General features: G+C 43.2%; 1 protein-coding gene across 4 annotated transcripts; it reads right to left on the reverse strand.

Moving 5' to 3' along the window:
- Nucleotides 1-251: 251 nt before the first annotated feature.
- On the reverse strand, nt 252-22,523 carry REELD1 (reeler domain containing 1). 4 transcript variants are annotated; one of them, XM_042935372.1, is made up of 10 exons: nt 22,395-22,523; nt 18,145-18,303; nt 14,129-14,260; nt 13,460-13,714; nt 11,532-11,772; nt 8,300-8,522; nt 6,034-6,197; nt 2,756-3,068; nt 2,169-2,232; nt 252-1,355 (listed from the first exon to the last, which is right to left on the reverse strand). In XM_042935372.1, the coding sequence occupies exons 5-10, from the start codon at nt 11,737-11,739 to the stop codon at nt 747-749; spliced, it is 1,581 nt and encodes a 526-aa protein (XP_042791306.1). In that variant the 5' UTR covers nt 11,740-11,772; nt 13,460-13,714; nt 14,129-14,260; nt 18,145-18,303; nt 22,395-22,523; the 3' UTR covers nt 252-746. The 4 variants fall into 4 exon arrangements, with proteins under 4 accessions (XP_042791306.1, XP_042791305.1, XP_042791307.1 ...); XM_042935371.1 differs by lacking the exons at nt 14,129-14,260; nt 18,145-18,303; XM_042935373.1 differs by lacking the exons at nt 14,129-14,260; nt 18,145-18,303 and having other exon boundaries at nt 13,460-13,736.
- Between the last annotated feature and the right edge of the window lie 934 nt (nt 22,524-23,457).

The following is a 23,457-nucleotide window of genomic DNA, read 5'->3' on the forward strand; positions in this document are numbered from 1 at the left end:
GCCTCCCATCAAGTGTAAATGGATGGGAAGTCTCAGATCCATTTACACCTGATGAAAAGGCGTGCTTACCCCACTCTGGTGTTTATGCAGCATGTATACGTTTTCCCACAGATGTGTTCAGTCGAGCTCTCTCAAACTCTCCTTGCTTCAGATCAATTTCCAAGGGGATTTGCCAGGCTTCTGAGTTTCCAAGAAGACTGAATACCCTTGCACTCACCTAGTCAACCGAAGCGGAGCCAGTGTTGAAAATGAAACTTCTTCTGGGGTGGTTTGGAGAGGCAAAGTGAGGGCCACGGTTCTTTTTCTTGCAAGAGACACAACCCCAATATTACTTTTTTTTTTTTTCAAAGAGTTGGAAGGGATGAGGCTGACATACTGAGGAGGGACAGAATTTCTATTTCTGCAGGTTCCTTAAGGCAACAGAGGAAGCTTGGCGGCCACAGGAGTCTAGTTAATGAGCAGGTTATACAATATTCATTGTGTGGAGTTTAACTCTTCAAACAGAACGTCTAATTGTGAAAAGAAAAAAAAAGCAGCTAAATTACAGATGTTAAGACAACAAAGCTCGGGCAGAACTCCCTCTGTTGATAAAACGGTCTGCTCACAGCTTCCTCCACTAACTGCTCACTGATGGGGGCACAGGGAGCCCCTGTCCTCATCAGCTATTCTCATTAGCTCTGTTCTGGCTGAGACACCGCAGGGTCTAGGGACAGCCACTCAGAGGCCTGCCTAGTACCACGATCTTCTCAGAGGACTGTTTTCTCACTACCCACAGAGGAAGTGATCCAGTTGTATTCCACTTCAACTGAAACAAAACTGTTCTCCCCAATCTTCCTGACATGCACAGTCTCACCTCCATCGCTGCTGGTAATAGCATCCCCAGCAGGCTCACTGAAGGATACTTCCGTCTGAGTGTGGCAATATTGGGCATGCAGGTAGCGAAGGCCAGCAGCCAGGGCCATGCCCAAGGTGGCTGAAAGGCAAAGCAGGATTCCCAGCTGGGAAGTCCTGAGCTGGAGCCCCGAAGGGGCACTGTGTCCCTCTTGCTCAACCTCAGGCCTTGGGTTGGGCTTCCTGGGGTATCCCCCTCTGCCCCTTCCATTTCCCTCCCCCAATCTGGGCTCCTTGTACTTCGACTGAGGTAAGAAGCTGGCAGAAGGCCTAGATGTCTCTGACTGGCTGCCTGCAGCAGGTGGCCTAGAAGTGGCAGAAATGTGGAAGACAGGGGTTGAGGTGGCTGCCCTAGCCTCACTCCCAGTGAATGCTTCAGAGGACCAGAAATGCCGAGGATAGGTAAGATGGACAGTGGACAGACGGGACCTCATCACAGTCCTATTAGAGGATTCCATCTTGTCCTAGAAAAGCAAAGGGAAAAAAAAGAAGTCAAAGGATCTAGTCTTCTTCCAAGCTGCCACTGAACTTCCCAATTAACTTGGGATCCTTCAAGAAGCCCAGGCAGCAGCTGAAAACCCAACCTTGTGCCTGGTCCTAAAAGAGCTCAGAATAAAATGCCCAAGTAGATAGATATGCCCTTGTAGTTGATGGGGATGAGGTAGCCAATGGAAACCCCACAAAGAGAGCATAGAGGCCAGTTACAAGAATAAACTTAGGGTCCTTTAAGAGGTTTCCAGACAAATTTGGGTGATTGTCATCTCCAATGGCAGAAAGCTTTGACTGTCTTTTTATGCTAGGACCCATGAAAGAAGACATTTAATCTTGCTGTAGGTTCCAATAAATTTGAGTAGGAATATTATACCATGTTTTATTTTGTGTTCCTTTTAAGACTTCAAAGGAATAGTAAATCAGTGTGCATGTATATTTTATACCGCCCATTGATCTAACCTCTGGAACCATACATGGTGTTTTGAGGCCAATGTTATAAAGTGGGGGTGGAGAGGTGGAAAGACAAGAATTATTAACTGAGGCTAAGTGGGAAAACAAATAACTAAAACTATCAATTTCTACAATTGTCAATAACTTCAGAGACACTGTGTATAACAGAAAGGCTGGTATTGATTGGTATAAAGATGCTGAATATATATCATACCCTTGAGTCCTTCTCTCAAATTTTGGCTACTAGTATAATAGCTTTGCTTTCCCAGCCTGGAACTTCCCACACTGGGATCAAAATATCAGCCTCATCAACCATGCACAACCAGGGCTATTACCTGTTCATCCCTATCCGAGGGCAGGCAAGTTTCCAATGAACCAAAGCTTGGATCATCCTGAGTCCTAAAGAGAAGGACAGAGGGCTGAGAAGGGGTCACTAAATATATGGATCAAAAAGCAGCATTTCCTACCATTGCTATGTATGCTGATAAAATCAGATTTCTTTGGAAAGACTTCTGAGTTTGGAGGGGAGGGCTGAAGAGGAAAAGGAGATGGGATGGGGAAGAGGCTAGTGAGGATAGCAACAAAGACTCACTGAATGCTTTTATTTATTTTACATAAAATATGTATTTATATATTATAAATTTACACATCTAAGCTATAAAATGTATATTTGTATCTTATTTTATTTATAGCAGCATCTCAGGGATCTCACCCTGGCCAGGAGAATACAGTTTCCCTAGGTGATTTTCATACCCAGTCCTTTTGACCAGTAGCCCTTCTACAATCAGGGTTTCTTGTGCACTTAAGAATAAATATGGTGAGGTCTTTTCTGTCAGACACCAAGAAATGTATGTTTTCTCAGCACCCCACTGTTTGGCCTCATCCTACCACCTTACTGAATGGTCCACCCCTGATCCATTACCTGAAGTAGGTGCTAGGGCTGGAAGCAATGCCCTCTGAGGAGAATCTCCCAGGAGCCATGAGTCTCTCCAGCCCACGGACATCCAAGGATGGTTCTAGGGTTGGGCTGCTGTCCCCTCTGGGTTGCTGGCCATTGCTGATTGCAGTAGCTGTGTGTGAAGATGATTGCAACAGAGTCTCTGTGCCCCCAGGAAATTCCATCACCCAAAAACTGGCAGGAGAAGAATCTAAGCTGTTCTCCTCTGTAGCTCTAGTTAGGGCAACAGCAAAGATGTCTGCACGTTGCTGGGGAAGAGTGGTGGGGGGACTGGGAGCTAAGCAGAGATCCAAAGACACCACAAAAGAGAGTGAGAGCATTTTCCTCATACTGATTAGAATAAACAACTATGATAATGGGGCAAATACTAGAGACCAAGGTACCTTGGGGACAAAAAATTAAGTTTGGAACACTCAAAAATATCAACAAAATGATCATCTGCCCAGTAATATAAGCCCCTGGCCAAGTGGCAAAGGACTCGATTTCTAACATTTTTATAAATAGTAAGCCTCTGGCCCTCTGGACCTGTACATTCTTAACAGTCATCACTCAAGGAATATAGAAACCACTATGACCACTGTTGTTTTTTTTTCCTTACCTCTACCCAAAACTGCTTCTAGCTAGGAAAAAAAAAATCAGAATTCCACAAATCAAAGATTTTTAAAAGTCCTCGATCTTTCTTGCCATAGTATTAAGAGGAAACGATAACCTGGTGATGATAATGACTTGAGCCTGTGCCATGGGCAGAGATGAGATCACTGCCCCTGCCCTGCTCTCCGCCATCTCATTTCCCATCCATGACTGGCCAACACGATGGCCCAGAGCATTAGAAATAAAAATCAGAAACAGCGCAGCAAGTAAGCAAGACCAGTTTTAGAGTCAGATTATTGTCTGGGTTCAATTCTCCACTCTGCTACCTCCTGGTTTGGGGCAAGTCCTCCCAGAGCATCAGTTTCTTCTGTTGCAAAATGGTACCAATAATGGTACCTAGAGCATAGGGCTGCTGAGGAGTGAAATAAAATCACTGATGTAGAATCATGGAACACAGTGCCTGGCACAGGTGCAAGGCACCCTGAGGGCTTACCATGATAACTGTTACGATGCCAAGGATGGTGTTTGCAAAAAACAAAAACAAAACAAAAACACATTAGCTGAGGTTTCTCTGGCCAGGGTTCTAACTGGATTGGAATGCTTTTTTTTTTTTTTCCTTTTTGTGCCACTTTTATCCAAAGCCTTCATCACTCAGAAACATTGAGGATGAAGTGAAAAGCAAAGAAGCCTAACAGACATACGGAACGTGGCAAAAGTTGACAGTTTTAGATTCTTGCCTGAACTCTAAAGGCATTCGGCCATTTCCCGCAGATTCATTGTATGACGGGCATTCCTGTGAAGCCTGGGGATACAGAAATGCTGCATGGTAGCAACTGTTGGTTCTGAACTCAAAATCTAGGAGGAGAGACTCTTAGATGCCCGACCTTATCAATTACAGTGTGATGAGAGCTTAAAAACCAGAATTAAGAAGACAATTACATTTTCTCCCCAGACATACGGGGAAAGTTTCACAAAGAAGATATTTGAACCTCCCCTTGAAAGATAAACAGATTACCAGGAGGAAGAGCCTTGTTTGAGGAAATGTCTGAAGGCAAAACATGAAGATCAGGCCCTGAAGTGTTCTGAGGGTCTATTGGGAACTAAGTTTGGGAAATACAATATACCATCTTCCTAATGCGAAAATTCATAATTTGTAATTTGCCTACTGCAGTCTCTCACAGTTAAGAAATCTATTTCACTTTGCTAAATGACACCCCTTCCCCTCTCCCATCTCAATGCACAGGCACACACACACACACACACACGCACACACATACACTACTTTTTCCTTTGGGAAACACTGGGATCTGTGTAGAGAAATGGGCAGGAAAACAGGCTAGGCCAGAAGGTGAGGAATGTGTGCAGTGTAATAAGGAGTTTACCCTTAGCTGCTCAGATGGGAGTCTGCCACCGGCCCCCCCAAGGGACAAGGTTCCCAGTAACATCCTAAGACAGGCTGCAGGGCCAACATGATGCAACTTCCTGACACCTCACTTTTACTCATCTTCATATTAAAACAAACATGCTTGGGATTAAAATGCAACATTTGCATGATTTATAAAATAAAACATGAGACTTCAAACACGCATTGAGTTTGCAGGGTCTTCTTTAGGCCACGCTGCCAGACCCTGAGATCTTAATCTGCTTTTAGGAGTAGCTTGCTGGGAACGTTGGAGGAGTGTGCTGGGCAGTAGGGAGAGTGGCCCAGGGTGAGCTCTGTGCCTGGGTCTGCCAGACTGAGCAACGTCAGACACCATCATGTTGGCCAAAAACAAAGGACGGAATAAAGCAAAGTGGGATCGTGAGGATTACAGATTGGATCTTCTGTGCAGGTGGCTGGATGAATTTAAGAGTGCATCCATTTGGAGCACTTAACTAGAAATAAATAATGGAAATGAGTTTCGTATCACCAGGAATTTTCAGATGACCACTTTATTCTCTGGCTGGTTAGTTTTTTGTTTGTTTGTTTTATTTTTTAAGTAGGCTCCACACCCATTGTGGGGTTTGAACTCATGACCCTGAGGCCAAGAGTTGCTCTACCGACTAAGCCAACCAGGTGCCCCTGCTTTGTTTCATTTTGTTTTGTTTCAGAAGTTCACAGGCCAATGGAGTCTCAAGTTACGTGGTGAGCCAAGAAAAAGTCCATTGCCATCCAAACAGCCTCTCATTCCTGATTCCCTTTTCCAACCCAGGCTGCAAAGAGCCAGCTACCTACCATGGAAAGTAACAATTAAAGCTGGATGAGGTTTTATACAAAAAGAAGAAAAGATCATCTCTTTCTTGTGCTCCCTGTGTAGCTCCAGGGGTTTGAAGGAAACCACTGAGACACTGTGATGACCGGTAGGTGCAGGGGTAGAGGGAGGTAGGTGCTGTTTTTTGGCTCTGTAGCGGAATCTAACTGTCCACCCCAGGGCCCACTTTGATTTGGGAGGTTGAACCACACAAAGTCTGTTTGCCACAACAAACAGCACGGGCAAGTGTCCCCTCCCAACTGCGGCTGTGTCCCCGAGAACTGCAGCAGCCGGTGGAGGCAGGTGTTTATTGCTTGTGTTGCCAGAACTGGGACCAGAGGCCATAATTTCTAAGTGAAAATAGATAGCTATAAAAATAATGATGCCAATCAGGCTTCTGAGTCCCATGGCAAGCTGTACCTGGGGTGATTCCTTCCGTTCCCTCTGGCCTCCACCCAGGGGTTGGCATCGGTGAGCTGGGCTGCACGGGGCCATCACGATGGGTTCTGCTGCGTGTCTGTTGAGACATCACAGGGGATTCAATCCTCTCCCAGTAAACGAAATATGACTGGACCACTGATAAACTGTGGAAAAAGAAAGCAAAATGATTCGATGATTTAGTTTCCCTTAAATAATACCTGAAGAAGAATAAAAGTCTAAATGAATAGAAAAACTGAAGAGATGATTGTATTGTCCTTTGGGTGACTCCACTCTCTTTAGAAATGAAAACTCGGGGTGCCTGGGGTGGTTCAGCCGGCTAAGCGTCCGACTTCGGCCTTGGTAATGATCTTGCGATTTGTGAGTTCAAGCCCCACATTGGGCTCTGTGCTGACAGCTCAGAGTCTGGAGCCTGCTTTGGGTTCTGTGTCTCCCTCTCTCTCTGCCCCTCCCCTGCTCGCACTGTCTCTCTCTGTCTCTCCAAAATAAATAAATGTTAAAAATTTGTTTTAAAAAACCCAAAACTCAGCAGCATCAAATAATTAACACAGGAAAAGATATGTATAAATCAATGACCCTCCTGAATAAATATAGTCATTAAAAACCTCATTTTGACAAAAAGGTGTCTTCTTGAACTGTTTAGACTCAAAAGTTTCCATTTTAACTTTATTATTAGCCATTCCTGGTCTATTGTTAATTGAATTACTCTGTTAATTGAAACTTTCATAATTCTGTTGTACAATTGTATGGTTCCATTGTAATTGTAGATTCCATTAAACATTAGAGATACATCATTGGTACTCTAATATTTTGAATACTTAAGGCTTTCTTTTGTGAAAATCACCTTCACAGTTTTTCCTTTATTCTCCCCAAAATTTCACTGAGGTAGGGATTATTGGCTACTAGCATTTTTCTCATTTTAAATATTCAGAAGGCAGTTATAAAAATGTGATTAATTTAGTTGAGGCCACCCAAAGTGTTAGGGTACAAGTAAGAGTCATGGCTCAGGCCTCAGGCACATCGTCACTTCTAGCATGGGAAAGGATCCGGGAGGTGAGCCAACACAGGGTGACTTTGGGAGAGGCTTCTGATCAAGTGCCTTCACTGTCAAATGGAAATAATAGCTCCTAAACTATTTACTATGTAGCACTGAGCAGCTATGATGGCAAATCTGGAAATAGAAATGGAGGTGATTTGAGAAATAAAAGCAACTCCACATATTTAAGGACTCTAAATCACACACATTCCCTTGCATTGGATCAGAACCAAAGCCCCAGGCAGAAGCTGGGTTGCACCAACAGTCAAGTGGATGGATACCGGCCTTCCCGAATGGGCAAAATCATTATGGCACAGGGTTTTCTTCCTTGCTGTCCTGTCTGTTGACTTAGTCCACCAGGAAATGATGGAAAAGGGTCACTGTGGGGACAGGGGGCAGGCAGTGGTGCTCATATTTCATTGTTCCCAGTGCCAAAGGCAAAATCTGGAGGGGAAGACAACATGGAGTCTTGATGCCTCCACCTTCAGGCACAGCCTCCCCCTTATATATATATAAGCCTCCCATATATATATATATATATATATATATATATATGGGTGTGGGGGAAAGAAACTGAGGAGCACATACCCTTTCCCAAGAGTTAAAAAAAAATCTCTTTTTTGGTAAACACAAGTGTCTGAAAAGAATGGCAAAGCAAGTGTCTCATTTTGAGTAATGATGTATAAATGGAGTTTGCTGTTGCCGGGAACCATTGTAAGCATTTTTCCTATATTGGCTCTTTCATCCCTATACAAACCCTTGAGTTATGTGCTGTCATTATTATGCCCGTTTGCTAGACCACAGGCAAGGCAAGGAGACCTCAGTGGCTTTCCCTGGGCCCAGGGAAGTGTCTACTTGTCTGTATGCCTCAGCCTCTGTCTTTCTCAGTTTTCCCCACTCTCCCACTGGCCCTTCTTTTGTTGTCTGGCCATTATTTCCTGGAGAGGTCGGCCAAGATGCATCTGTGCCCAGAGAGGAAGGGAAATCACGTACTCTTGAGCCATGGATAACGACAAAGTGGGAAGCTGGGGGTAAGTTCCTTGTTAGCTAGCCTCTGCATAGGCTGTCTAGTTGGGGCAGTCCTCATGACCCTGTCCTTGTCATTAGGTTGCTGGAGTAGGGGACAAAGCATGAAGGAAAGGAGAGGAGAAGCCCCCTCTCTTCGAAGTGTAAGGCTCCATTACTAAGAAGCAACACTTAACTCACTCTTACAGGAATCTAATATCCCCCACAGGCTGGGCAGGAGCCTGCCACTCGAAGGCCAGGTTTCTCTTCCGGGACTTGTCAGAGTGGGTGACCGTGTCAGCCTCTTGAAAACAAGCCATCGGTTTGGAATGAGGAGGGATGGAAACAAAAGTGCCAGCTATTTGATGATCAGAGACTCTTCGAGGCTGTAGTAGAAATCCCATGAAATCCCGACTGCTTCTCACGGTCACTGCAACGGAACACATCCATTCAGGGTGAGCACTCTTAACGTGTGGTTCCATTTGGTGATTTTATATGGGTATTGTCAAAACTAAAAGCTTAAGACAAGCCCTCAGAGAGTAAACAATTCATTAAGGGGAGGGGAGTTGAAGTGTTCTTTCATGCCCAAAACAAATTTGATTTGGATCAGAGTTATGTAAAAATGAAATACATAACATTAAAAAAATTAAAAATAAAGAGCGGGGAGCACCTGGGAGGCTCAGTCGGTTAAGCATCTGACTTCGGCTTAGGTCATGATCTCACAATTCCTGAGTTTGAGCCCCATGTGGGGCTCTCTGCTGACAGCTGGGAGCCTGGAGCCTGCTTCAGATTCTGTGTCTCCCTCTCTCTACCCCTTCCCCATTCTCTCTCTCTCTCTCTGTCTCTCTCTCTCTCTCAAAAATAAATAAACATTATTTAAAAAAAATGAAATAGAAAAAACTAGGAAAAATGTGGTTTGTAAAAATATTGTAGTTTGGAACGCCTGAGAAAAACCCAGTTGCCAGAAAGAAAAAAAAGGTTTAAAAAAATATGAACATAGGAGAAATCAGAAGACAAAGTATAAACTAAGAAAAGTATTTGTAAAGATACAAAACAGGCAAATACAAAGAGTATTAGTGAGTCAATAAAAAGATGACCAACCTTAAAATTAGCAAAGGACACAAACAGAAAACAAAACAAGGTCAATCATGATTTAGAAAATAATTATCAATGAGACACTATTTTAAACCTACCACGTTCACAAATTTTAAAATGTGTAATTTTAACCATTATTGATGGGACTATGGAAACACTAGGACACTCATTCACTACTGCTAGTACCATAAACCATCCAACTCTTCGAGGGGCGGGTAACCTAATAATATTTTCCATATTTAAAATGCAGTTACCTCTGATACATGCTACAACATGGAAAGGCCTAGAAAACATTACAGTAAATGAAATTAGCTAGACACAAAATGAACATGTTGTATAATTCATTTATACGAGGTACCTGAGCAGGTAAACTATCATAAAGACAGAAAGATTATAGAGGTGACCAGGGTCTGGAAGATGGAGATTATTATTTAATGGCTACTGAGCTTCTGCTTGAGGTAATGAAAAAGTTCTGGAAATGGATAATGGTGATGGTTGTACAACATTGTGAAATTATGTCACTGAATGGTGTACTTCAATTAGAATGGCAAACGTTTTGTTATATATATTTTACCACACACCAAAAAGCCCAGAAATGCAGTCTCCCTTTGATCTAGCAATTTCACTTGCAGGAATTTTTCTTACAGACATAAATAATATGGCAAGCTCGTTTGTAATTAAATGAGTTGCTAAAATCATGGGTATAACTTTATAGGCTTGCTAAATGCAACTTAGTGTCTGCGATCATTTTATTTTCCATTGCAATTGAACTTTCATTAATAAACATTTGTACAATATTTAGTTATTATTTAAAACTAGACACTGTAGTAGGCATTGAGCATACATCCATGAACAGGACAACACGGTCCTTGCCTTCAAGGAGCTCATGGATTAGTGTGGGGTCCCAGAAAAAAAAGAAAAGAAGAGAAAACAGGGTGATCCTAGCACAATAAAGTGGGATCCATGAAGTGTTCCCTCCAGCTCTTTATTATGTATGTTGTTTTACTTCCAATAACAATACAATCATTTTTCCTTCAGGTCACCTTTTATTAGAGTTTTGGGTGTCACAGTATTTTGGGTCACTTTTTACAGCTTTTTTTTTTTTTACCATTTTCTTTCCTTTAGCCACAGAACACAGGGGTGCTGATATATTGATCCCTTCATGCTGGTGCCTGGGTGCGTACTGTGGTGGTTGGAGCCCCAGAAAAGTTGCCCCCAGCCTTGAGTAGCCTCTTGCCTTTGCCCCAGCATGCATTACACGTATTATCATTTTCTAGCTGTGTTGTGATATGATAAAGTTTGGGAAGCTCTGTTAGAATAGCCTGTATTTCAGTTTGGGGACTATGTTGCTGTGGAGGGCCAAAATTTTACTCACATACTTTTTCCCCACACATACCAATAGAGCAGAACAATTGGATAAAATGATATTTATAGAGTAAATTTTATTTTAATTTATTTCCCCTAATTGACATCAAAAGAATTAGCAAAATCAAAAGGGGGTAGAGCAAACACTGCTGATATGTTTGAGTTCACATGTGGTTGCACAGATGCTTTTCTGTCTACACTCAGCTACTGCTTTCAGTACCTGTAGATTTCTTCTCTGCTTTTTCTGCTGGGAGCTTGGTCCGAGGTAAGCAGGCATGACTCTGAAGTGTGTGTGTGTGTGTGTGTGTGTGTGTGTGTGTGTGAGTGTATATGCGTGGTGGGGACACTACCCTCCACCCGTAAGTGCCCTGGTCCCTCCAACGTCCTGAGAGATGATTCAGAGGTGTGTTTTGTGTGGTTTCTTAGATGGTCTCCACTGGAATTGAGTCCCAGTTATCCACGGCAGTGACCTGCCTAGTCTCGCACTTCTTACTGGTGTCTCTCTCTTCCCTGTCTCCCTTTCCTCATCTGTACTTCCTGGAATCATCGCCCAAATAAACTACCTTCACTCAAGTTCCTTCTCGGTTTTTGCAGGCACCTAAACTAAAATAGCAGGAAATACTCTTTTCACTCTGCAAATAACTTTCGTTTTAAATAAGGAGAAGCTAAAGTCTATTTCACACACGCATGCACGAACACACACAATACATGAAGTTTGTTTGGGGTAATTATATTTATCTTAGAAGGATGGATACTTTCTTATTGTAATGCTATTTGTGCCCGCTTGTAAAAATGAGTATCAATATAGAGATTATTTATGTGGTTTCCATGATACAAATAGTTCATACGTATCTTTGGCTCAATAATTGCTTTTTAGGATGAAGTCAAACTTTAGCCAAGAAAACACATGCTTGGGACAAATACAACTTGGAATTTGTCACTAGGGCTTGGGGGTCTCTCAAAGCTCTCCCATACATACCTAGAACGATGTCTCCCGGTAAGTAGGAAGATCTGCTGGTGTGAATGGTGATGTGGTGCGTGCCGGGGTTCTGAGGCTGGGCTTGAAGGTGCTTGGGCTGCATGTCCTGACAGGCCACCGAGCCGGCACCATGAGAAAAGGCAGTTGAGCAGGAAGCCAGGCAGAGAGCTGCACAAGCCCAGCCTGTGAGGGCAGCAGGGACCCTCATCCTCCCCTTATCTTGCGTCACGAGAAGTAACAGCTTCAATCCAGATGTTATGTAAGAAAATAATATGACGTCGTTTTGAATGTGACTGTTCTGAATCCACGCTGCCTTTAACCGACCTGAATCCCACACTGCCTTTAAACCTGAGATAGCTTTAGTGCCGCCTCCCCAGATTTCAAGGGTTCAAGGTCAAGATCAAAAAGATGTGCCAGGCTGTAGAAAGTGTTTCATTTCTAAATATTTTTTTAAAGCCTGTCTTATAATTTTCTTATAAGACTAGACTGTTTCTTTTCAAAGGGAGGATTTGATTAAGTCAAGGAAATAAGACCAGAAAATATTTGTATCCTAATGTGAACTCTTTACAAGCTGTCTGATCTCCAAGGGCAGTGTGAGCTATAATACATTATTGCGGAAGTGAATCACCCAGTACTCCAATATGGTCAGGCCACATGGCATATGGTGGCTTGGGTTAGTATCTTATCTCTACACTTGTAAATTACAGAGCTGAATGTTACAAAATTTCTGCCAACTATCTATTATTTAGAAGTAACTGTTAAATTTGCAACACTTTGATATCTTCTTGCCCTCCCTTCTGTTGACTGGCTTTAGTTATTGCACTACTTTTTCACAGAGAAGATGAGCAAAGAAAGTTACACCCAAGCTGATCCATTGTTAACTTTATTGGCAGAAAAAGAAAAAAAAAGGACTCAGGAATAGAATCAAATGATTGGATAAAATAACATTTATAGAGTAAGTTTCATTTTTGTTTGCCAGCTCTAATGCCATCAACAGAAAGAATTAAAAATTGTGGAAAAAATGAGTTCTCAGATGAGAATATTGTGAGAGATAGCAAATACGACAGGTTGAAAACTGCTCTCTGAATAAGCATTCAGAGGGCACCTCGGTGGCTCAGTGGGCTAAGCATCCAGCTCTTGGTTTCAGCTCAGGTCATGATCTCACAGTTCATCAATTTGAGCCTTGCATCGGGCTCTGTGTTGACAGTGTGGGCCTGCTTGGGATTCTCTCTCCCCCCTCTTTCTGTCCCAACCCTGCTTGTGCTCACGCTGTCTCTCTCTCTCTCAAAATAAATAAACTTAAAAAAAATTAAAGAAAAAAAACCACTCAGAATGGTCAGGTATCTTTTAAAAGTAGGTTTTTTGAAATTGTTTATATACACAAGAATTTTCAAAGGGCAGCTAATACGTTGATCTAAGGAGCAATACATGGCAACTGCAGCCCCCTCTCTAATAAGCTAGTTTTAAAGGTAAAAATAAAAGACTTAAAATTTAGTGAAAGTAGCTACAAATACGTGACCCCAAATAATTCGGACAATACCTTTCTCTACTAGGTTTGCCTTCCATGAGGCAAAAAAGTCAAAAACCTCTACACCACAAAGGACCATTCCTACAGTTTCCCAGACACATTAAGAAATAATGAACAATGAGCTGTAAAACCATATTCTCAGTTGAGGGGACACAGGGCCTTTTCCATTTTCTTACAGAAGGGCCACAAGGAAATGTCCCTTGAGCCTTTGTAGATGGCAGAAGGTGGTCTCCTCTCCCCAGGTCAGATCAAACACAGATGCCTACAGGGGAAGGGGGGAAGGGCACATCCCACAGACCACGGTCATAGCCTCAACTCCCACCCTCTCCTCCTTAAACCTTGAGATTTCTGCTTTCCCACCAGCACCTCGTCTACCTAACCCAGAAAGACATCCACTTACCTAGTATCACACTTTCCTTCAGCCTTGATGGAAAGGCTCCCCCCACTCAGAGTTGCAGGGATGCATCCTTTAAATAAGCCTTTTGTTCTCTCTTCTGTTTCTCCTCTAATGGGCAGGACAGCAGCTGTTACCGCTAATCCTCAGCATCCACAGGAGCTGTCCCTCAGAGACCAGATCCAGCCTTAATCGCATTGGCTTTCTCTAAGATGGCACACATATACTCACACACGGTTTCCACACCAACGTTGTTCGAGCCTGTGTGAAGAACCAGAGAGAACTGGAACTGGTTTAGCTTATGACTGGCATTGGCATCCTCTACAGGAGTCGATGCGTTCGTCTTGGTTTCCCTCCCAAGGGGAGAATGACTGAATCAAACAAATCTCGGTGTTCTCTGCTTCTTGAGTCACTGTGAGCTGAAGAAGTTATCCCTGGTAAAGCAGAGAGCCACGTGTGGTATAAAAAAGTACCACAAGCACACTCCCTCCCCTTTCAATGGCACTGAGGCTGGAATTCACAAATTTGCAGGCATATACGAATCTCCTGAGATGTTTGATAATCGCACAGAGCCTGTGGGTCAATGGTTCTCAAAGTGGGGCTCCCAGAGCACAACATCAGCATCATCTGGGAGTTGTAAGAATTGCAAATTCCTGGACCCCACTCCTGACTTACTGAATCAGAAACTCTGGAGGTGGGCTCCTGCACTCTGTGGTTCAGCAAGCCTTGCAGATGATTCCAATACAAGAGAAATTTCCGAACCTCTAATAGGAGTAGCCGAACACCAAATTTATGCTAGGCATTTATCTGGGCAGAAACAAAGATGAATTACATATTATCTCAGGTCCATAAATACAGCAAAATGGAGGAGACTCAAAAGGCTACATGGTGTATGACTCTACTTATATAACACTATGAAAAAGACAAAAGTATAGGAACAGAAACAGGTCAGTGGTTGCCAGGGGCTGGGGTTGCAGGGAGGGCAGCACAAGGGAATCTGGGGGCCAGGCAACTCTTCTGAACCTATCATGGTGGTAGTTACACAACTGTACAAGCTGGTTAAAACTCAGACTGCACATCAAAACTACACAAAGAAAAACCGTATGTAAATACATTAAATAGAATAAACAAAAAACGGAGGGGACAGATATATACATGTAGCTATTAGGCAAATGATCATTGGGATATCACAAAGGATTTACATGTGATTAACTCCATGAGAGAAAAGAAAAAAAACCTCCATAGAAGTTACATTTAAATTGTACCTTAAACACCGATCAGAATTTTTTTTTCATGGCAATAAAGATTAGAGAACACTCTAGAATAAGAGGAATGTATTGAATACTTTTTACTCCATGTCCTGACTACAGCCTTTGTAGAATCTCCCTGTTCAAAGTGTGGTCCATAGACCAGGAGCATCAACATCACCCAAGAGCTTGTTAGAAATGCAGATTCTCAGCTCCACTCCCGCCCTCCTGTGGATCCACTGAGTTCATTTCTGCTTTTTAACAAGCTCTCCAGATGATTCATATGCACGCTAAGGCCTAGAAGTACTGCTCTGGAGAATCTGCCCAGGTCTCAGCCCGTGGAAGAGCCCACACACGCCACACAACAACCTCCCGTGTCACCATGACTGATTAGCCAGAGATGGCCACCTTATCGGAGACCAGGAGACCCACTGATTGGGCAGAAACCAATCAGCTACCTTGAGAATTTGGACTTTTCAAGGAACACAGATCATTCAAGCTGAAAGGGTAAGACAAACTAAGGTTGGAATAGGGTGACAGGGCAAGTCACAACTGAATTTCATTCCTGACAGCTCTCTGAGGAGTTCTCCCTTACTGGAACTCATTTGAGGGGCTTTTTGTGTGTTTGCTTGTTTGTTTTCATTTTTCCACCTATGAAATTTGACTGTGGAGTCCTGAACAGGGCCTGGTGTGTTTGAGATGTTCTTGGAGAGAAGGTTGCAAGGGAGGAAGAAAGCATCCAAACTCTGAAGGGATTTTCATATCATAGTGAGGAGGTCAAACCATATCCAGTGAGAAAGAAAGGAGCTACTGTGGCTGTTTAAGCAGTAGAGTAGCAAGACAGGCAGCTGGAGTTCCACGAAGGCAGTTCTGGAAACATCCGGGGAGCCAGAGCCAGAGCCAGAGATTAGGGGTGTGGAGGAGCCTGCTGTATTGCAGGCCAGTAAGAAATGAGAGGGTGAGCAATGATGGTGCGGGACTAGAGGGATGGACTCAGGAGATCCTCTGGAAGTAGACTTGGTAGGGTGTGGTGACTAGCTGAATGTAGGGTGCCAAGAGAAAATTCTAGCATGGACCCTGTGGGGTGATATGGAGTAGGAGGCTCCAGAGACAGCAACGGCTGGACCATCAGGCCTAGTTTCCATTCCAGAAATCTTAAGGAAGTGAATGACTTAACGAGGAAAGCACTCATTCAGAGACTACAGTCCTATCCCTGTAATTTTAGGGGGCCTGCTTAGCTTATCATGGCAAGTATGAATGAGGCAATTAACCTTATAACCACCAAAGGAAGTCGAGCTTCCTTGGCCTAGGCCTCTGGTATTCCCGATGCAGAGTGAAATCAAACTGAGTAAATCTGGCTCCTCTAAGCCTCTGTCCCAGCAGGAGGGAGGAAATCTCCATCTTTTGTTGAGTCATAAGGGAATCTGGTAGGCCTAGAATATTAGGGTGAAGGACTTCCATTGCTATTATCCTAGTTTTCTAAGCTCTTGTGGTCACTTAAAGACTGTTCGCTCACATGCTTCCCAGAAAAGAAGGGTTCAAGTTCAGCCAGACTGAGGGGCTCCCTAGATGAACTGGGTGGCCTCTCCTCCCTGAAGTTCGGCCACCCCCTCCACTGGGTACTGCTGCAAGCAGGGCAGATCCCTGCTACTACGAGGAGTGTGGTTAACCTCTTCACTCCCCACCTAGTCTCCCTCCCCCTCCCTGGTCACCTGGCCTAGTCTACCCCCCATAGGTGGAGGGGCAATCTACTGACACTTCTGCTTTGGTTCTGCAACCCAAATTCTCCTGATGTGGAGGTCCTAAAAGGCCGACTAGCAGGTTAGAGAGGGGATGGCAAAGAGGTAGAGCAAACGTAAATGGCTCAATAATAATCCTGCCACTTTCCCATGTAATACTTTTCCTTGGATACCAGGAGGACATCTTATCCTGGATGTGGCCCCCATTGCCATCACACCCCCAGCCTCCCCTGAGTCAGCAGTATGCTCTGTACCACTCCCTCCACAGAGCCGATTGGTACCAGAGCAGCCACCTGATGGTGGGGAGGCTCTCCTCCTCGGGCAAGGCTGAACCACATCCTCTCCTGAGAATCTCACAGAGAACATAGAAGGTTTCTCTATATCAGCACTGGCCAATAGAAACATAATGCAAGCATTCACAGGGGCACATGGACCCCAGTGTTTATAGCAGCACTTTCAACAAGAACCAAATCATGGAAAGAGCCCAAATGTCATCAACTGATGAATGGATAAAGAAGATGTGGTTTATATATACAATGGAATACTACTTGGCAATGAGAAAGAATGAAATCTTGCCATTTGCAACAACATAAATGGAACTGGAGGGTATTATGCTGAGTGAAATAAGTCAGTCAGGGAAGGACAGATTATTATGTTTTCACTCATATGTGGAACTTGAGAAACTTAACAGAAGACTGTGGGGGAAGGGAAAGGGGAAAAAATAGTTTCAAACAGAGAGAGACAAATCCATAAGAGACTCTTAAATATAGAGAACAAACTGAGGGTTGATGGGGGCAGGGGAGTGGAGAAAATGTGTGACGGGCATTGAGGAGGACACTTGTTGGGATGAGCACTGGGTGTTGTATGTAAGCGATGGACCACAGGAATCTACCCCTGAAACCAAGAGCACACTTTACACACTGTACATTAGCCAGTTTGACAATAAATTATATTTTAAAAGAAAGAAACATAATGCAAGCCACATATGTAATTTAAATTCTTCTAATTGTCATTTTAAAAAACTGTTTGTTTATTTTGAGAGAGAGAGAGAGAAAGTCACAAGCAGGGGAGGGGCAGAGAGAGAGGGAGAGAGAGAATCCCAAGCAGGCTCTGCAGACATGGGGCTCAATCCCATGAACCATGAGATCATGAACTGAGCCGAGATCAAGAGTCAGACTCTTAACCGACTGAGCCACCCAGCACCCCTCTAATTATCTTTTTTTTTTAAAGTAAAGAAACAAGTGCAATTTATTCTAATAATACATTGATCTAACTCATTATTTTGAAAACATTATCATTTCACATGCAATCACATAAAAAAGCATTAGCAAGGTATTTTGCTTTCTTTTTGCACAGTATTTGCTATGCAGTATATATTTTACACTTCCAGCATATCTCAGTCCAGACTACCCACATTTAAAATACTCAGGAACCAAAAAAGAAAAAGAAAAGAAAGTACTCAGAAACCATAGCTTCTGAGTTGCTACCATATCGGGCAGCACAGGTTGAAACCAAGGAAGGTGGTTGAGCAAAGATGTCATGATGTGGGGTCAGGCTGTGTCGTACCATGAGCAAGACAGGTAAGAAGCAGTGCAGCTGAGGGGAAACAATAGTAAATACAAATAATAACACATTTACACGGTGATTATGTAGTACAGGAATTGGTCTACTAAACTGGTTAGTTAATTACCTCATTAATACTCACAATGACACTTTGAGGTCCGTCTCATTATCATCCCGTTTTAGAGGTGGGGAAAAGGAGTCACAGCATTTACATAACTTGTCAAAGATCACACAGCTTTCAGGCTGTGGTAGACAGGGCTCCTTATCACAGCTTTGCCACCCACTACCTCTGGAACCTGATCTACAAAATAAAGATAACTGTAATTCTTGTACCCGTATCCCAAAGTTCTCCTGAGGTTTCACCGAAGAATAAATAACTAGCAGTTAGCCCTTAGCGTGGGAAGGGCTTAAAACACATTTTGTTTGGGGAAACAGAAGCTGGCAGAGCTATGGAGATAACAGAGCCTATGCAGACAGGAGGGGCCCCTGTGCCATGTGGCCCCTGACAGGTGTGAGAGAGAGAGTGATCACGAGAGAGCAAGAGGAAAAACAAGGACCAAAGCAGGAGCAAGACAGAGCTCATCCCAGGCTCCTCTGGAGTCCAATCCCCATTCCAGCATGAAGAAAACCAAGCTAGGTACACCAGAAAAGTGAGAAAACATTGGGTTTTTGCTTGAATCTGCTCCAGTCATTTCACACTAGCAATTTAGCTGCACCTGATATAACATGACTAAATCCTTACATTAACATCCCATGGCCCTGACTAGAATGATTATATTAGGAAATACGGGATCAGTCTCCTGGTGGGTTCTACGGTTACAAATTAGAAGCTTGTTCTTCTGCAAATCACTTAACTTCTCTGGGTCACCTCAGGTATAAAATAAGAGGCTTGAATTGAATAATCTCTTAGATTTCTTCCAGGCTGAGAATTACGCATATTTTTAAAGTTTTATTTTAGCCATAAAGGTAGAAGAATGAGGTACTCTGAGAACACCTTGAGATGACGCGGTATGGCACATAATTACGGACTGGCGTATAAACACTACCTGCACGGACATGATCTTGCGTCACTACTGGTTTAGGAGTCAGCCTTAAAACGGTTTTGGCAAATGCCCATTGAGTCCTCAGAAAGGAGGGACCAGCAGGGCAACAGAGCTCACTATGCCAGTCCTGCCTCCGGGACCTTAACTCCAGCCGACAGGTGGACATTCTGTCAGGCTCAGTCTCTAGAAATAGAGCAAGTGCCTTCGGTCACTCATAAATTCATGCCCTGGACATGAATTTCCATTGAAGTGGACTAGTGTTTTTACATAGATATTGGCTATTCTAGTGTCATTATTGTAGTGAGCATTTTGATATTTACCTAGATAATTTTTTTAAGCCTACAGATTTCTGGAGTGCTGGGACAACGTGTGTAAGAAAAGAGAAAGATTCTCATTTTCTTCAAACTCTACTTTAATTTCCTTAAGAAATGGGGACTCAATGGGCATTTCTGTACATTTAGCAGGCTTGGTGACTTTTGCTTCACTCTCCAGACTATGGTTCACTTTGTTCCATAAAAAAAAAAAAAAAAAAAGGATGGCATAGTGCTCCTTTTTCTATCCAATTATCCTCTCCTCCATTCTCCCTATTAAAGAACAATACAGACAAAGAGGCCATTAAAGCTAATCGCTATTTGAATGCTTATTATTTGCAAAGCAATACCTAAGACCATCTGTGATGCAACAAAGAATCAGCAGGATCTCTTCTCACTTCTAGAAGGTTAATGTTTTACTGGGGGTGAGGCAGTAAGATGGAGAAGAAAGAGCTCTGGAGGCAGACAGCCAGTTTTGTCACCTTAGGTTAATTAATGTTGGTGAGCTTCATGTCTCCCATCTGTACAATGGGCACACTGTTAGATTCTTCACAAGAATGTTGCAAGGACCAGATGTGCTAGCACAGGGATGCACAGAAGTAAATGCAAGCTGTTGTCGGAAAGGAGATAAAGCCAGGCTACCAGAACTTAGAGCAGAGAGGGGTAGTTCAACTAGAAGCAAGAAGAGATGGTTGCTCTTAGAGTGAGGTGGGGTTTGGATAGAGAGGGGTAACAGAACATTCCAAGCAGGAAGGATCGCTTGAAGAAAGGTATTGAAAGTGGAAGGGGCAGATGGGATGGTGTTTGTGGTCATTATCCAGAAATAGAATAAGGGGCACCTGATATAGGGTGATAGAGACAGGGATGTTGACGAGAGTAGATGGAAACAAAAGGAAGAATCAGAAAGATTTAGAGATTGTTTGTACGGAGGCCAAAGAGGTTTAAAAATAAGAAAGAAAAAAGATTGGTATTTAGGAAGCCTGAGCAAATAATATAACCGACATCCACCCGATGAAAGAGGGAAGTTTATGGTGTTCAATTTTAGATATGCTGAGGATGCCCTCAGCACTCATTTACTCCTTTAGCCAGCCTTTAAGTAAATGCCTATCAAGTGCAGGCCATGTGCGGGGGGCTGGGGATACGAAGATGAGTAACACAGAGTGTCAGACGGGCTGACAATGGAGACTAAGGTGTCAGCAGCTAATCACAGAACAATGGGATAAACGATTAGGGGAGCGATGATCACGTATTTATTACGGCAGTAAAGAAAAAGAGTATCAGGGGATCCAAATTTCCTTTTCCCTTTCAAAAAACCCAAACGTTCACATCTTGCAACTGGATGCCAGAAATTAGTCTCAAAGCCCAGTATGGAAATAATTCAGGGGATTTCTAACATATATAATGGTCTTGTGGCATCTTTTTAGGATCCGACTCCACGGGCACTCTTTATCCTCATGGGACTTGGGCTTTGTGGTGCTCTTTCCTACCAACCTAGTTCTAAACTCCTGGAGGCTGGGAATCATCTTCAAATTGCGCAGCTGCCATGCAGAGCACAATACCATGCTCACTGTAAGTCAGCTTTTAAGTGTCTAGCATGTCCTTTATTTTAATCATCCTTCTTCCAATTTTCCCAGGGAAGTAGGAATAATAGCTGCCATTTATTGAGCTCTTACCACGTGCCAGGCACACACCTGACACTTTACTTGTACAAACTCATCTGGTCCTCGCAACAACTCTACAGAATATGCGCGAATATCCTCTCCATGTTACAGATGAGGAACCTGAGACGTAGAGAGATTTAAGTAACCTGCCTGATGTGACATTGCTAATAAGTGAAGGAGCTGAGTTGTACAGCACAGCAGAGGAGCTCTGGAGTCTGGGCTCCTTCTTTCCAAGCATTTATTGTTATTACTAATAGAAGATACTTTTTTTTTTTTTTTTTTTTTTTAGAGAGAGAGAGAGAGATAGCACATGCGTGTGCAAGCGGTCTGGGGTGGGGGTGGGGGGAGAGGTGGGGGGGGAGAGAGGGAATCCTGAGCAGGCTCCGCACTCAGCACAGAGACTAATGCAGGGCTCGATCCCACCACCCTGGGATCATGACCCGAGCTGAAATCAAGAGTTGGTCGCTCAACTGAATGAGCCACCCAGGCGCTCCTGGAGCCTGTGCTCCTAACCCCTGTGCTATTACATGTGCCATCAGATGTTCATGAGAGCTAAGCATGTGGAGGGAGCGGCTTGCGCTGGTTCTGGAGAGCAAATGAAGGATGGGAGGCAAGACTTCCATTCCCTACTTCTAGAACCAGGGCTTGGAAGGCCACTCTGAGTGAGTAAGAAGCCTAATTAGAACTTCTCACTGAAGACCTCGCATATTAACACTGCAAACCTACCATAAACAGGCAAACCATTCTTTCAAGGCATGCAAGGAAAAGCCACTGCAGTGGAACTGGACTTCAGGGGTCCTCCATACTGAACTCTGCCAGATGCCTTTACTCCCTTCCAGCTACAGCAGATCTTCTCAAATTGGGGAGCATTTAAAAATTCTAAGGATGGGGGCACCTGGTTCATGAGATTGAGTCCCACGTAAGCTCTGTGCTAGGGTGTGATAGGGTAGAGTCTGCTTGGGATTCTCTCTCTCCTTCTCTTTCTCAAAATAAATAAATAAAATAAAATAAAATAAAGTAAAATAAAAATGAAATGAAATAGAATGGAATGGAATGGAATGGAATGGAATAAAATAAAATAAAATAAAATAAAATAAAATAAAATAAAGAACATAGCATTATGTTTGAGTACCTAAACACCACCTTTCATTTTCTCACCCCCTATAATGCCCCTTCATCTCCCATCATGGAAGCAGTCACAACAGAGTTTATTCTCCTTCATAGAAGGGATCCAAACCTCTTACTATTTTTGCATCAAAAAGAAGCAAATTATTTGTTTAGCCCCACCCTCCCCCACCTTGGCAATGGAGAATACCAAATCCTTGAATGTGAAAGACTTTGCCAAATTTTTTAAATTTTTTTTTTTTTTTTACCTACTTTTTAGATATTTTTCAAGGCAGCTGCAAAGACCGAACTCCAAGCGTGATTCTCTGGTTCACTTTTATAGATCATTTCTGCAGGACAGACTCCTTCTTTTGGTTTATGACCCTCAACTCCAGAGCTGGGCCTGCGTTCCTCCCACACCACCTGTAGTTCTGTCACAATCTGTTACCACAGCTCTTTGTTCTACTAAACAGACACCTAAAAGTGACAGGCCTCATTCACTGGCCTCCTGATAAACAGCCACAGAAGTCAGCCTCTCGGCCCCTCAATACTACCCCAGAACTTACTCCTGGGAATCTGACTACCCAGAGTCATTACTGAACTATTGAGGTCCTCTGCACACGCCTCTAACACACGAGGGTGGCCCCCATCTTGGTGAGTTTGAGGCATTTCAGAGAAATGCACTCTGCCTCCCACCATACGGCCGTCTAGGAAAGCAGGAGAGAGAAACAGCAGACTTCCTGATTCCCAGACCCGGGCTTCATTCTTCCTTCACATAAAAATGCTGTGGTAAAGTGAGCAAAATCCACGTGACAACAGCACCCTTAAAAATTTAAGGAAAGATCTACTGTAGGCCGAGCCACTAACACCACTTTCACCCCCTCGTGTCACTCCACCTCAGGCTGGTGTATTTGCTTACCCCATGATTTGAAGGAACAGCAAGATTTTTGTTAGCATCACTGTTATTCCTGCCACAGAAGTCCCTGTATTTCCCTCCCAAAGCCAGATTTGCACCCATATTACTGAAGGATCTATAGTTAAGTAGAAAATATTAATTATTTGAACACAGTTTAAATGTAAACAAAATTTAAATATGGCAGCCCCTTAATGTTTTGCCCTTCTATGTCGTGTGTATAGGTAGAACACAATTTGAGATATATAAGAAATAGAACAGTTTCAAGTAGGGTATACTCTATGTAGCCAAATCCTTTAAAATTACATATATTATTATATCATATAAACACATCATTTAGAAAAAAGCTCTACCACATGTGTTATTATTTTATTTCTATGGAGTTCGGAATGTTTTAGACCCACTAAAAATGGATGATTGGCT

This window comes from Panthera leo, chromosome B1, assembly GCF_018350215.1.
Source record: "Panthera leo isolate Ple1 chromosome B1, P.leo_Ple1_pat1.1, whole genome shotgun sequence".
Lineage (NCBI taxonomy): Eukaryota > Metazoa > Chordata > Mammalia > Carnivora > Felidae > Panthera > Panthera leo.

Bases quoted from the DNA above. Each gene is read 5' to 3' on its own strand.
- REELD1 (XM_042935371.1), bottom strand. From the start codon at position 11,739: ATGAGGGTCCCTGCTGCCCTCACAGGCTGGGCTTGTGCAGCTCTCTGC. The intron at 3,069-6,033 runs GTACAGCTTGCC...ATCTCTGCTTAG, and splicing joins AACGGAAGGAATCACCCCAG to CTCCCAGTCCCCCCACCACT. The intron at 2,233-2,755 runs GTAATGGATCAG...CCTTCTCTTTAG, and splicing joins AGCCCTAGCACCTACTTCAG to GACTCAGGATGATCCAAGCT.